The sequence below is a fragment of the Sitophilus oryzae genome, unplaced genomic scaffold, assembly GCF_002938485.1.
Source record: "Sitophilus oryzae breed Bouriz unplaced genomic scaffold, Soryzae_2.0 scaffold_177_pilon_pilon, whole genome shotgun sequence".
Taxonomy (NCBI): domain Eukaryota; kingdom Metazoa; phylum Arthropoda; class Insecta; order Coleoptera; family Curculionidae; genus Sitophilus; species Sitophilus oryzae.
The window spans coordinates 1086352-1102164 of NW_022146479.1; the positions used below are offsets into that span (position 1 = coordinate 1086352).

General features: G+C 29.5%; 2 protein-coding genes across 2 annotated transcripts in view; one reads left to right on the forward strand and one right to left on the reverse strand.

The window, feature by feature from the left end:
* The first annotated feature begins 384 nt into the window (after positions 1–384).
* On the forward strand, positions 385–2269 carry LOC115882489 (vacuolar protein sorting-associated protein 72 homolog). The gene is made up of 7 exons (XM_030900565.1): positions 385–670; positions 724–853; positions 912–1017; positions 1072–1212; positions 1267–1432; positions 1482–1643; positions 1707–2269. Exons 1-7 carry the CDS (start codon positions 537–539, stop codon positions 1921–1923), a joined length of 1056 nt encoding a protein of 351 aa, XP_030756425.1. The 5' UTR covers positions 385–536; the 3' UTR covers positions 1924–2269.
* Positions 2270–14259: 11990 nt separating this feature from the next.
* LOC115882531 (protein held out wings) overlaps positions 14260–15813 on the reverse strand; it is a 177819-nt gene continuing 176265 nt past the window's right edge. The window contains exon 9 of the mRNA XM_030900648.1: positions 14260–15258. The gene's annotated coding sequence lies outside the window, so the exon portion shown is untranslated. The remainder of the gene's footprint in view (positions 15259–15813) is intronic.

Here is a 15813-nt window from a genome sequence, read left to right on the forward strand (position 1 = left end):
AATATCGTTTTAAAATGTTCAGAAAAGATCCGAAGATAATCTTACATAATAAGAAAATATTCCATTTGCATAAAACGAAAATATCCCACATATTTACAAAAAATATGTGCGGTGTATATAAAGTTGCCTAATCATAAAATATCTTCTTTTTTATTTCTATAGCCAATGTCCAGATCATATAATATCTAACGTTTTTATATCTGAAAAAAAGAAAAATCATATTAGATTCTGACTGGCCGTCGAAAGGCGCGTAGTCATCGTGAAACAAGAAGAAGAAGAAGAAGAAGAAAAATCATATATCAAAACAAAAATACAGGGATGGGCGTAATTTTTTTACATCGTTGTTTTTTACATATCAAAAGATAGAGAGGGCCTCTTTTATTCAGTAAAATGTCCGAACGTTTAAAAAGAAGAGCGTTAAAAGTCACTAAAGTCAGGTTAAGTTTATTTTTATATTTGTAAATAAAAATATCTCAAAAATATTTGTAAATTTACTTTGATAATTGATAGTAATCGTTTAATATCAATTTCCAAATATGCAAAGAGAACGGCGATCAAATGCAGGTAATCGCTTGACAAAATTACTGGACGAAGAGGAAGAATGTCAGGACGAATTTTACAAGCAAAACTACGGCGGCTTTCAAGAAACCGAATCGGACAACGAATACGAGTTTGTTCGTTTTATTTTTCTACTTTCTAACAATGAACATTTCCTATTTTTAGAGCCGAAGAGGAGGGCGAAGATGTCGTCGATTCAGATTTTAGTATTGATGAAAATGACGAACCCGTATCGGATAATGAAGATGAAGAAGGCCAAAGGAAAAAAAGGCGACTCGTTACTAAAGCGTACAAAGTAAGCTTAACATATCTCTAATTAATCTTTAGCGGTATTCTTAACGTTTTATTTATAGGAACCCGTTTCAACAGTAAAGGAAAAACCTAAACCAAAATTAAGGGTTGTTCCTAAAGCTAGAGATACAGATTCAAGCATTTCTTCCGTTACAAATGAACATTCAGGTATGAAGTGGCAATATATTTAATTTTTTTATAGATAATTTTATTTGTTTTTAGAAAGAAAATCTAAACGGAAATCAACAGCAGCTAAAACAGCAGAGACAGCCCATAGGATTAAAGTAAGAGATCAAGAGCAAAGAAAGAAACCCAAAAGAACGAGAGAGGAAGAGTGGATTCCTACACAGGAGGAATTATTAGGTTTGTTTTTTACTTTTTTGTATATTGTTAATATTTCATATACATATATAATAGAAGAAGCAAAAATTACTGAACTAGAAAATCTGAAATCACTGGAAAGATACCAAAAAATGGAGAGTGAGAAAAAAACAAGAAGGGTTATTAAAAAAACTTTTTCCGGACCTGTTATCAGATATACCTCAACCAGAATGCCTTTAATAGAAGAAGTTAACGATGAAAGGTATTACATTAAAATTTGGTAAAACTGGCCTAAGAGTTATATTTCTTAGCAATGAAGTTAAGAAAGAAGAACAAGATGAAGAAACAAAGAAGTATTATGAAAGAACTTTTATCGCTGTGTTAAATGATCCCCATGACTTACTTTTTAAGAAAGTTTTCAATGTCAAGTCTAATCCAGTACCTCCAAAAAAATTAAAATGTGCAGTTACAGGGTAATGTTAAAAGTATCAGTCTTATAATCAAATTTTGATTTTACAGAATATGTGTTCTTTTAGGTTGCCAGCATTATATGTGGATCCTGTCACTTCTGTGCCCTACCGTAATAGTACATGTTTGAAAATTATAAGACAGTCCTATTATCAAGAACTGGAGAAAAATGGAGACAAATCTAATCCCATGGTGGCCGACTTTGTAAAGTGGTATGTTAAGAATAAGGAAAGGCTACGGAGGGAGATGATTTTGCATGCTCAAAAGATAAGTATCACTTCTTAAAAAAATGCTTTTTTATACTTTTTTCAGTTAGGTTCTATTTTCACTGATTTATTTGAGTCTGATTTTATTATTGCTGTATAATTTTTAGTCATAATTAAAAGAGTAAAACATGCGTGAAGATATTAAATTCTGTTTCCTTTTTCTTGCTGATTATTATAAATTTTTTGAATTTTCCAGTTTTATGATGGCTTTATACTAATAATATTTTAATAGGATTAATGTAGAATATGGAGGATTTCATGTAATAAGATTATTTTTTCATATTTATACTTATGTATTTTATAAATACAAATATTTTTGTGAGGGTATGTAATATATGTAATATATTTCTTGAAATACAAAAAAATTGGTAATTTTTCTCAAAAAGGTATATTTCAAATATGTCATAATTTTTATTATTTATTTTTTTACTGAGTTATTACTCCATAATTTGGTATAGGCTTGGTGCATTTCAGTTCATTTCAAACATTCCGACCGCAGCCCTCGATATGGCAGAAATTAGAAGTTTTCGCTCTGTTTTTCACGTAGTTGCGATGTTGATCGCATACTTAAAATATTTAAGTATTTTAGTTTTTAATAGTGCAGTTATTGAACCGACAAAATAGTCCGGTTGTTTGTGTGATGTAACGCTGTTTTGGGTAGTAAAAATTAAGTGAAAAAGAACCCTTTGTGTTGTGACAATTTCGAATGTTAATAAAATTGTCGAAAAAATGTTAATACGTAAAGAAGGGTGTAATTACGTGTTTGTTGGGTGCAATAACATTCAATAACTCAACTTTCTCAGATATTCAACTCTCCCGAAACAACATTTTATAGCTTCACAACTTCTCACACGGATTTGATCAAAAGCAAATATGGATTCAAGCAGCTCGAAAGAAGTGAGTAAACAAAGTGCTCATTACATAATCAAAAAATTAAATAGGCATACCGGGTGTTGCATCGTCGGACAGGACATAGGAAATCCCATGTAAATTTTAATGCGGTCAATTATTGGCTTCCCTAATTATTTTAGAGAATAATTCTATTTAGGTTTATTGAAGAGCACTAAAACTCACATTCAAAAGAATAACTTTAGATATTTTTGATTAGCTCGTTTACGAGTTATCGCCAATTTCTTTTTAACTATTTCTCCTTTCTTATGACCCTGTATTTACTTATGAGCACCAGTCAAGGTAAAAGATAACTGCCAATTGAAGTTGTCCTTTCAGAAATTTACCTATTTAGTGCTTTATTATTATTGAAAACTCATTCCTACATCCGAAATCTTAAAGATATATTTATAAATACAAATTAATATAAATTAAAGTAAAATAAAGTAATCAATTACAAGGTTAATTATAGTATTATTACAATATTCAATAACTTATTAATTTAGGTACTATTAAATTGTTAGAACTTTAGGATTTAAGGAGATGTTCAAATATTCCTCCATCGACAATAACCCAGGCGATCATAAAATTCTCTTCTTACATTCGCTAGTTGGTAAACTGAAATTCTATTGCATTCGGCAGAAATAGCATTTTTTAACTCGTCTAGATTTGGGTATTTTTTTTCCTTGTATATCCTGTTTTTTAAATGGCCCCAGAGAAAGAAATCATTTGGCGAAATATCAGGAGACCTTGCTGGCCAATTTACTGTATGATTTTAGGCCAATAACGTTTCCGTTAAAACTATTGTCTAAATATTCCCGAACAGCCAGGGTACTATGCGCCGGGCAGCCATCCATTTGGTACCAAACTTCCTGATTTTCCCTAGCAGAATCATATAAAGCAGGTAAAATATGATTTTCGAGTAGTTTCAAATAATATTCTGCATTTAAATTTCTCGTAAGAAATAATGGCCCGATAATATTGTGTCCGAATATCCCTGCCCAAACATTTACTTTCTGTGGAAATTGCGTCCTTGTTTCGATAAACCTGTGTTGGTTTTCTTTGTTCCAATATCGATAATTTTGAACATTGGGTTCATTATTTAAGGTAAACGTGCATTCGTTAGTGAAACATATGTTTTTTAAAAATTCCCTATCCGTGTTTGCTCTTTCCATCATCATATCAAAACAAAACGCCTGCCGCCGTATTTCGTCCCCATCTCGTAGCACTTGGTGCTTTTCATATTTGAAGGAATAGTATTTATGTCGTTTCAAAATTCGAAATGTTGTAGTGTGATCTATTCCTATTTCATCCTCAAGTTTCCTTGTGCTGATCTTTCCATCGTTCTCTTCCACGCACAATAAAACTTCCAAGTCGGTATCATTTCTTGCATCTTCTCTTTGTTCCTGCCTTGCTTCACATCTGCAGTTATTTATTAGGGTACCTTTAGTCTCAAATCTCTGGATATTCCTTGCGATTGTAGATTTTTCAGGTATCGGTCTATCGGATACAGAGCAGCAAATATGATAAATACAGATTGATAACTATTTCCTTGATAATACCATTTAATCATCAATACTTTTTCTTTTATTTCATGGCTAATATTTTCGATGTAGGTATGAGTTTTTAATAATAATAATAAAGCACTAAATAGATAAATTTCTGAAATGACAACTTCATTTGACAGTTATCTTTTACCTTGACTGGTGCTCATAAGTAAATACAGGGCCATAAGAAAGGAGAAATATTTAAAAAGAAATCGGGCGATAACTCGTAAACGGGCTAATCAAAAATATCTAAAGTTATTCTTTTGAATGTGGGTTTTAGTGCTCTTCAATAAACCTAAATAGAATTATTCTCTAAAATAATTAGGGAAGCCAATAATTCACCCCATTTAAAATTTACATGGGATTTCCTAAGTCCCGCTCGACGATGCAACACCCGGTATACTATGAGGGGATAAATTATAATTTGCAATTTTAATGGTATATTTATTTTAATCAACTAGTGCTTAAATTTCTAATGAACATCTAAAATCATAATTATGTATCTTTAAAAAAAATCGTTATAACTGAAATAGCTCCAGTTATGTATCCGCTAGCAAAGTCGGTACGTAAAACTATGCTAGCTAGCGTAGTTCAACTAATCTAAACATTTTATTAGCTTGAATAATAAATTATAATTCAAGTTAGACTTTCTGAATGTATCAAAATATTTACTTTTTTATTTTTATTTTTAGAATTTTCACAAATTATACTTCTTAACACTTTTAAAATAATTATATAATAAATTTTTCGTATACTCGCTATTTAAGTCCGTGTATTAGTATATGCCGGTTGTTTACGATATTCTCCATTGGTGGCAGCACCGTCCTATACACCATGCCTATATAAATATTAATTGGTTGTTTGCAAACTTTTTGGTATACCCTGTACAATCAGTAAAAGCAAATTATACAGTGAAAAATCAGGCTTAGTACCGTTAACTTTGATACAGAATCACCCCTATTTTTCTTAATATTCTTTAACCTCAAAATTTTAAAGTACAAAGAGCCATGATTAAAATTCTGAATAAAGAGTAAAATTGCTTATTGATCTTCCTCTACCTTATGTTTACCTCTCTATATCCCTGGAATTTACTGACTTCGAAAGGATAAAATAAAACACAATAATCAACACGTTAAAATACTTTTATTAAATCAATGTTTGTGCAAATTAATAATATACTTACGACATTGAAAACAACACGAACTTATCAAGTCTAAAAAATCTCAAATAGAACGACATTCTATTTGTTCTACATTTAATAATGTCTACATATAAAATCAAAAGGCACTTTATTTTCTTTTTTCTAATAAGACACTTGATATCTATTAATATTAATATGACACATAAAGTTCTTATTTAATACACAGTACTTAATTACTTTTTAAAATTTTTAAATATCGTTTTTTATAGTATTTTTAGTTCTTAAGATTTACGTTTGACTGTATGTGCGTTTTGTTTTATGCAATTATTCTATTTATATATAAATAATTATTATAAAAAAGTGTTTACTGTATTCAGTTTAAAAAAATGTTCAAAAAATCCGCACTTAACCAATAATGAGAGTTTATAGATCCAATTACAGCTCATCAAATATAGGATGATATGCGAACTTCTTGATGCGTCGCTCCTCCTTTGATGCGCATTAGCTAGTAGGGTTTTGATAGATATACAGGGTGTCCCAGGCTGAACGTGCATTAAAAGTTTCTAGAGAACTACAAACTACAATATCTAGATCAGAAATTTTTTTGTACATCGTTGTTTTACAACGAGATCTATCGATTAAAAATATTTTCAATGTGGCGGCACTTCTGGAAATACCAGAAGTTGACAGTAACTTTCTTATTTTAAATGGGTACCCCCATTTTTTATTACATACTTACATTCTCTGTAAAATTCTATGAATATTGATATTAAACACTCTATACCTAACATTAACCGTAAACAAAATTTTTGGACGTAAAAAACTCTCTGTCAAAAGAATGTGATGAGCCTAAAAGTCAAATTTATTGATTACCACAGCCACTATAAAATAAAGAGAAGACATATGGCTATCTATTTCAAAAATTAAATTATTTGAATGTCATAGAATAATGGCGGTAGCTGTCATGGAATTGAGCGATTAAAAAATTATCATAAATATTTTTTCTCAAATGGAACCCTACTTTTTTATATCACTGGTGAAAAGGTTTTTCAATTCGTTACTTTTTGATTATACATGTTCCTATACCTAAAATAAATCGTTTTTATGTATTAGCTTCCTTTGACATTAAGTGTCAAACAATCAGACAATTTATTTCCATCTGTCAAAAAAATAATTATTTGAATTTGCTATATTATAAATACTGCCAGCTTATAAGAGTTTAAAGGTGTATTTATAAAAATATATTCCGTATTTTCGCTCTTTAGTGATATCTTATACTTAATATTATTAATAATATACCGTATGATCGAAAAAAAACGACGCAAAATTGGTTTGGAAATGATGATTGATGACATACTGATTTTTGAACAAAGTGTCACAATATGACATGGCCAAATCAATTGTTTTACATCGCTTGATATTTAAAATCATAGACTACTGGTTAAAATCAAGAAAAATGTACACTTTAAAACTAAATCTTAAATAACTTAAAAACGATTTATTTTAGGTATAGAAACATGTATAGGCAAAAAGTAACGAATTGAAAAACCTTTCCACTAGTGAAATAATAAAAAGTGGGGTTCCGTTTGAAAAAAAATGATTTATGATAATTTTTTAAGCGCTCAATTCCATGACAGTTGCAGCCATTATTATATGACATTCGAACAATTTCATTTTTGAAATATATAGCCCAATGTCTTTTCTTTATGTCACAGTGGCTGTGGTAATCACTAAATTTGACGTTTAGGATATACAAATTTTTTTGACAGGCAGTTTTTTTCGTCCAAAAATTTTAAACATTTTTTTCTCAAAAAACGGTTAATTTTAGGTGTAGAGTCTTTAATATCAAAATTCATGAAATTTTACAGAGAATTTTAGTAACTATATAATAAAAAATGGATTCACCTATTTAAAATAAGAAAGTTCCTGTCAACTTCCGGTATTTTCCGAAGTGCCGCCATATTGAAAATATTTTTAATCGATAGATCTCGTTGTGAAACAATGATATACAAAAAATCTCCGATCTAGATATTGTAGTTCTCTAGAAACTTCTAATGCACGTCCAGCCTGGGACACCCTGTATGCCTTAATTTGGAATATTTCTAAATAATGAATATAAAATTTTAGTTAGAAATTTAAGATTTTAGTATATACTATAATTTTATTTTAGAAATAAAGTGTTATTTACTTATTTCTTGGAGTATACTGTACAGGGTGGTCGAAATTGGTCTGTTTTAACAGAGAAAACCTATTTCCCGACTAGATAGAGCAATACCGACATAGATGTCATGGGCTCGATTTCTGAGACACTTTTAATGGCGTTAACCGCCTGTTGATATTTTCACTGCCAACTGAGATACTGGGTCTTTTTGAATTTTTTACCATTTGGAAAATTGCCCATAACTTTTGTATTTCGCGGAATAATAAAATTTTGTAAAAACGTTCTTAAGGCAGTTTTTTATGCACAATCTAGTGGCGAGTCAGTTTTTTTTCTATACTTGCTCTTTTTGGCAGAAATATTAAAAAATATAATTTTTTAAATGGAAATCATAGTTGGCTATGAACTTAAAAAAATGCTGGCGCTTAATCCTTTCCAACGATGTAAAGTTATGGGTATCTAATTCTAACAATGAGAGAAATATTAGGTTTTTTATCTTTATATCGAAGCGGGCCTTGATTTTGTGTTGGTCTATTTGAGTAATTATTTTTTATCACAATTTAATATTCTATATTATTATTTATCTGCATAATTAGAGATTTTTGAAAGGGTAAATCAACATTCTATATTAGTATACTCTGTTTTTTTTTTCTCAGGTAAGATTTCGACAGACGATGACAGAAGAAAAGCAGATGACGTCCCATACCAATCTAATTATTTTAGTAAAAAAAGTTTCTAATAATTTTTAAGTTAACTATGGATGGGTTTAAATATAAATTCGTCATGCGTCGTCACTTGTTGTTTTTAACCAGTTTTATTGGTTTATTTCAAAAATGACAGATCGTATTTCAATTTTATTGGTTTGACGCAACGATGAACGACAAACGGACGCCGATGCGTATGAACTCACCTTTAGATTTTTGACGTTTGTCAAAGTCTTGCCAAATTATAGGTTATAATTTTGTGACAACTTTTGTCAAATACCCTGCGTTTTGGAAGATGATGCATTTTGATTCGTGTTATTACGTGTGTTTTGTGTCTTTTGAAGTCAAGTGGAGGAAAAATCGAGTGAAAATTAACTGTAGAATCCAGAGCACAGTTTATGGTTAATACTCGCTGCCCAGGCAGAAAGTCTTATACAGATACACCAATAAAGTTACTATCAATAAAGTTCGTATACCATCTCGTCGTAGATAAGTGCATCTCGAATATGGTAGAAGGACAATACTAAACACATACTAAAAACTGGAGTAGCTGTAAAATATCGACATCACACGATAGGTAAATAATGGATTTTAGTACTGCAGAAAAATAATGTCAAAAGGTACTGGTTTAAAAAAATTAAGATTAAAGTTAATTAATTAACCTGTGAGGTATAAAATTTGGTAAGTGTTATTATTAATAAAATAGTTTGTTTTATTATGTTGTTTTATTTATTCCTGCGGAATATTACAAATTCGTATTTGTACATAAGTTATATTGATAAATATAATCATAAATGCGGGAAGTTTCATAAAGCTTGAAAGTAAGAAATAGTTCTTTTTTATATTTTTTGGTATGTGGTGTCTTGTTTTTGTTTGTTTTGTATTAACACATACCGTTTTTATTAAATAAAATAACTCGATTACATTTTTTCAGTTTTATACAGTTTTTTTCACAATATTTTGAAGTTACTTGTCAGTCAAATTTTAAATATATTAATTTCCTGCTATGCGTTCCAGTTGTACCAACTTATTTCTTTGTAAAATAAAATAAACTACTTTGAAATTAAAATGACAGACACATCTATCACTGTCAAGGATCTTCTCGTTGGACAGACTATATTATCAATTACAATTAAAACGCCAGGGTTACAAGTGAACTAATAAATGAAGAATTTAGAGAGAATTGGATTGGAACCATATCTTGGTCTGCTAGATCCTGTAAACTCCTTTCGACTTTTTTAGGGGCGAAATTAAAAAACCTTATATATATAAGGGAAGACCCATTGGAACGAGAGAAGAATTGCAGAAGGCTACTAGGCAAGCTTTTGGACTTATTACACCAGTTCGCCTAATAAATCGTTGTAACTTTTGACGATTTCAATGACTTTTTTTAGAAAACTATATTCGTTACTCAAAAAATACTTTTTAGTTTTGTTCTTTGTTTATTGTATAGATTTCAATTGTAATTACTAATACTAATATAGAATGTTAATTTACCTTCTCAAAAGTCTTTAATGATGCAGATAAATAATAATATAGAATATTAAATTGTAATAAAAAATAATTAGTCAAATAGGCCAACACAAAATTGAGGCCCGCTTCGATATAAAGATAAAAAACCTAATATTTCTCTAATTGTTAAAAACAGATACCCATAACTTTATATCGTTGGAAAGGATTAAACGCCAGCATTTTTTTAAGTTCATAGCCAACTATGATTTCCATTTAAAAAATTATATTTTTCATTATTTCTGACAAAAAGAGCAAGCATAGCAAAAAACTGACTACGCCATTGGATTGTGCTTAAAAAAGTTCCTTAAGAACGTTTTTACAGAATCTTATTATTCCGCGAAATACAAAAGTTATGGGCAATTTTCCAAATGGTAAAAAATTCAAAAAGACCCCGTATCTCAGTTGGCAGTGAAAATATCAACACGCAGTTTACGCCACTAAACGTGTCTCAGAAATCGAGCCCATGACATCTATGTCGGTTTTGCTCCATCTAGTCAGGAAATACGGTTTCTCTGTTAAAACAGACCAATCTCGACCACTCTGTACAGTGTACTATGGTATCTCCTTTTCGCCGAATATGTTCTCCTTCTGTCGCGAAATATCATCCTATACTTGACGAGATGTGTAATATCAAAAATTATATTAATTACTCTTCTATATCCGTGCTCATTCGATTGAAATAGTGAGATAAAAAATCTAAGTACAACAATAATATATCAATTACATTTATTTATAACGAAGATTATATATAATAACTTACAAAGGATATTGAAGTGTTTTTCTGACAGTGTATACTAACTATATAAATCATTTATATATATTATTGCTCAAGTAAGTAATAGAGACACATCTAATAATATTATTGCTAATAAAATAAATATCCATATTTACTTATTCAGTAAATGTGCTCGAAGCTCTACTAAAAATAAACAAAAACTCTTCAACAACCTGTCAACGTTAAAATACCTAACAAAAAAAAACTCTAAAATATTGAGATTGCACTATATTTTCCTAACAAACTTTTGGTAAGTCTTAATCAATTTTTTTCTTATTAATTTATAGTATTTGACTTACAAAAATGTTTATTGCACGTTAATATTTTTTTGAGTATTCTTTTTATTGCTCTTTTATTTTTCTAGAGTGAAATTTATAGATAAAATTAGGACGGAAGAACGAATTTTGCAATAATTGGAGATTAAATTTTCTCACTGTAAAACATTTTAAAGAATGAAACTGATATATTCTTATGCAATCTTTCAGAGCGTGAAACCTATAATACATTTATCTCTTCTTAACACGTAATTTAAGTCTCTAACAATGAATACCTACCTTTATTCTAAAATAGCCTTATAATATCGGGAGTCATATTTCCAACAATAATGTCCTAGAAAAATTTTTCGTCACCCTCTAAGTACAACGTATAAAGCAGATTCTCTTACTAACTTGTAATATATCAGTCGTTTAAATATATACAGGGTGGTTCACTTTTCAGTTAGCAGGACTAAAAAAGAATTAAATTCCAGCCACTAAAAAGTGGATCACTCAGTAGATTCGCTAAAAAAGACAATTGTAAAAATTTTTCTAGGTACCACATCCGCATCAATCAACGTTATTTAATAATTTACATTATTTTTTCTCGAAATAAGAAAATTGGCACTCAAATCTTTTTTTTTGTACTTCAATAAATGAAAAAAAAACAGGGGATAAGTATTAGTACAGTTAAAATAAATTCTAATTTCTAAAGGCTATAATTATATAGCGACTAATATTAAACATGTAAATTTGTGTACTAAAAAGTAGTAATATCCACAAAAAATTCGCACATAATAATAAAGGAGATTCTTTAGATACATCAGAACATAAGAATAATTTGGTGTAATATGTTCTGAAATAGTCAAACCAATTGATAGTATGCATAGCTGTCAAAGCAACCATCACAAAAAATGTTCTTTTAAAATCTGTATTTAGAAGAAGTTTATATAGAAAATTTGCTTTTTAATAAGAGTCACTATACCGGGTGCGTCTCAAAAGTGGCTCACCCCTATAATTTTTTAATTTTTTGAAATAAAAAACAAGATTTGGTATGTTAGTATATGACATAAATTAGGATTGATTGACGTATTCAACTGTGTTCGATCACTTCCTGTTTCACCGGAAATAATTACAACTTTTGATTTTTAAATGATACCCTCTAGCCCGGCCAGGACAAGACACGAAAAACATGAGTTGATCAAATTTATTTTTACAATGCTCCTTGATTAAAAATTAGTGTTTTTAACACAGCCATCGATTCAGATTGTTATTTTCTATCGAATAAAGTAAAACTATACCTATGGTACCATTTAAAACTCAAAAGTTGTCATTTCCGATGAAACCGGAAGTGACGAAAAACAATTGAATACGTCAATAAATCCTAATCTATGTCATATACTGACTTACCAGATCTTGTTTTTTTATCTGAAAAAATAAGAAAGTTATAGGGGTGAGCCACTTTTGGGACGCTCCCGGTATTCACAGAATGTAGTGGTAATGAAACAGCCAAAATTTAACTAAAATAGGTATGTTATATACTTAGAGGAGTATATTTAACTTGTTTATTTTTAAATATTTGCAAAAATAATTATATTTTCTTCAAAAAATCCTAAAACTACCGTCGTAAGTTTTTTATGACGACTGATACACAGAATGCATTTTTACAACTGGTTGGTACCCTTATACAATTATTGATATAATTTTTGAGATAGATGTTAAACTTTAGATAGATATTTTTATTTGTATTGTACGTAACAGACATATTACTACAATATAGCTCTGTTTTTTATTAATCAATATATTTTTTTTACAAATCAGTATAAAAATTAAGCATTTTTTATAAATTGAAACCGACAAAAATATAAAGCTTAAAATCCATCCTGTATATACAATATGTAAAAAGTAAAATGAAGTGGATAAATAAAAATAAAGATTCTTTTAACAAAACAATAATTTCTGCGAAAATACTGGTAATACTAAATAGGGCAAACGAGCCCAAATATAATTACTAAACACGACTACATCCTTTAGTACACAATTGCTACTATCTACGAAAATAATTTAGTAAACAAGCCGCAAGATAAAAAACGCATATGAATACATAACCTCAAACTTAGTGCATGTCGATCGAATTTTTTTAAAAACAATGGATAACTTTTGAGGTTATGGCACTATGAGTCTTTTGATGCGTGAGGTTGTGTTATATCCCACATAAATTTATGTTTATTATCTACACTATTAATTTATTGATATCTCAATATCGCATGTCAAAATGGTTGATTGATATAATGTTATAAATATATGCGTTTCATATCAACGAAAATTATGCAACAATTTTAATCTTGTAGAAATATTGCAGAAATAAGACAGCTAAAATGTAACATTTTTGTATAAATTTATACTGTAATTTTTTACAGTTATTTTGTATTGTGTATTACTTTTTTGTAGTTTTTCTGTTACATGATCTGCAATGACATAAATGACGACAGATCTTGGCTTAACACGTCAAACCATTTTGACATGTACCAACATATAAGATTAGCTACTGTGGTTATTATGTGGGATAAGTGGTTCACTCTAAAATCGTTGGTCAATCGGCTTTGTATGCTTGCGGGTAGTTTTTGTTAGTTCTGTCAAAAATATTAATGTTCAGGCTGATGATTGTCTTTTAGAGTAAACCACGAGTGTTTCACCAACTGTGTTGTTATATTATATTGTTCTTGGATCATACAAACCATCGTGAATATATGTTATATTTGTAAAATAATTTGTTTTATTTGTAATGTTTGCTATAATCAATTAATTATTTTTCTGCGAAATCAAGCATTAATGAATGTATAAAAAATATAGGAATTATAATTTTTTTCCTTTTCTATACAACCTTAAAAATTAGTCATTTTTCTTTTTGTAGATCTTTATTAGTATTATTATAGTTTTTGCAATAATGTTTTAGAGATTTTTAGTAGTATAAAGCAAAAATAAAAACTAATATAACGTATATAAAAAATTACTTACTTATGGTTTCGTTTCACGACAGATAATCCTAAAAGTACACCACAATCGAAAAAAAACGCCGTTATAGCGCCCTTTGGAATGGTAATCGAGGATAGTTTCTGTCGGACAGATGCCTATACGCCATTTTTCAGCCTCCTGACATAAATCAGTTTACGACAAATATTTTTTTTGAAACGTCAAAAAAAAGTATTAATTTTTGCGACGTGATTGACAATATGACAAGTCATTTTAACGCCTAGGCATAAAAGTAAAGCACTTTTACGCCTAAGCATAAAAGTACGAAAATATATTATTAAACTGACATAAAGTGTCAAATTCAACGAGCGTATAGTTTCTCGATATATAATTATTACATACAAGGTATTACTTTTAAATCTTTTTATATTATTTGGAACGTTTGAAATTGTTTAAAAAATTATTTGTGGCGTTTGAAAAAAATAGCATGTTCTATTCGGAGGAAGAATGACTTTATGTGCCTCGGCTGTTTGTCGGACCTGCTAACGTTCGTCTATCAAACGTACAGCCTCGCCATGAAAGTGTCATTTTTACTCCTAATAAAACAATTGTGATTTGCATGTGAATGTGTGTCTGGAAACTTTTCTCTATTTAAACATTATTTTTGACTGTTTTTAATAAATGACATAGGCGTCACGTCAGGCAAACATTATCATTGGATTATCACTTCAAAGGTCACTTTGACGCCGTTTTTTTTCGATCGTATGTATTTAATTCTATCAATATTACTTTAAAGACTTCTTTAATAAACTTTGATATTTATTCAATCGACATAAAAAATATCGATCATGGACATGTATTAAATTTTAAATTTTCGATACCATATGCCATATCCTAAAAAATATCGATAATCAAACTCATCCCTATATAATTTTTATATAGCACCAAATTTAGTTGGTTCTTCAAAGGTCATCGATAGTCAATCAGTTTTTCATCAAAAAATATATACTTAAAACCAGATAAAACAAACTGTTAATAATTATCGATACGAAATACCATATACCATAAAATTATCGATATCGATAAGTGAGCCCATCCCTACACAATTGTTACATAGCAATACATTTTTTTAGTTGGTTAAACACATAATATATCGACGTTAGTTTGTACGATCCAGACTAAATGGTAGACAAAAATAATTAATAAAGGTGTGATTAATTAATATAAAGATAGTACAACGTAAATGTTAGTGATGTAGTAGTGATCAAAACGTACCGCTACCCCATAATTCTAGCAACGTTCCCGCGCGGGTCCGGCGTATCGAACTTTTCCATTTGGGTTAGTCGGGTTGGCTTTATTTTGGACAACGGGTGACTCGTGTGTGTTAGCACCTTCGGTAAAGCTGGGCCCAATGGGTTAACAAGAAAAGAAAGAAAAACAGATTTTGTTAGTATTTTTGTGTGATCTCTCTTAGCTATATTACTTAAGATTAATTTTATTATTTGATTGTACGAGCACAAGATTATCATTTTTTTTACTAGTAGTTGTGTCCTCATGTACCTCTTTTCTTTGCGTCATTTACTTTTTATATAAGATTAATTTATTTAGAATTTGAGTCATTTATAGAAACACAATGATTTAAGCACTGTTTTATTGTGTTTGAAAGTTTAACAAACAAAAAAATGTAAACAGTCCAAAAAAGTTTTAGACCTTCCTGTAATTTTATTAATAATAAAATAAATAATTTAAAATATACCGGGTTCGTCTGATAAGTGGCTCACCCCTATAACTTCTTTATTTTTTCAGATAAAAAACGAGATTTGGTAAGTTAGTTTATGACATAAATTAGGATTGATTGACGTATTCAATTGTTTTCTGTCACTTCCTGTTTCACCGGAAATGACTACAACTTTTGGTTTTTAAATAGCACCCTGGGTATTTTTTTACTTTATTCGAT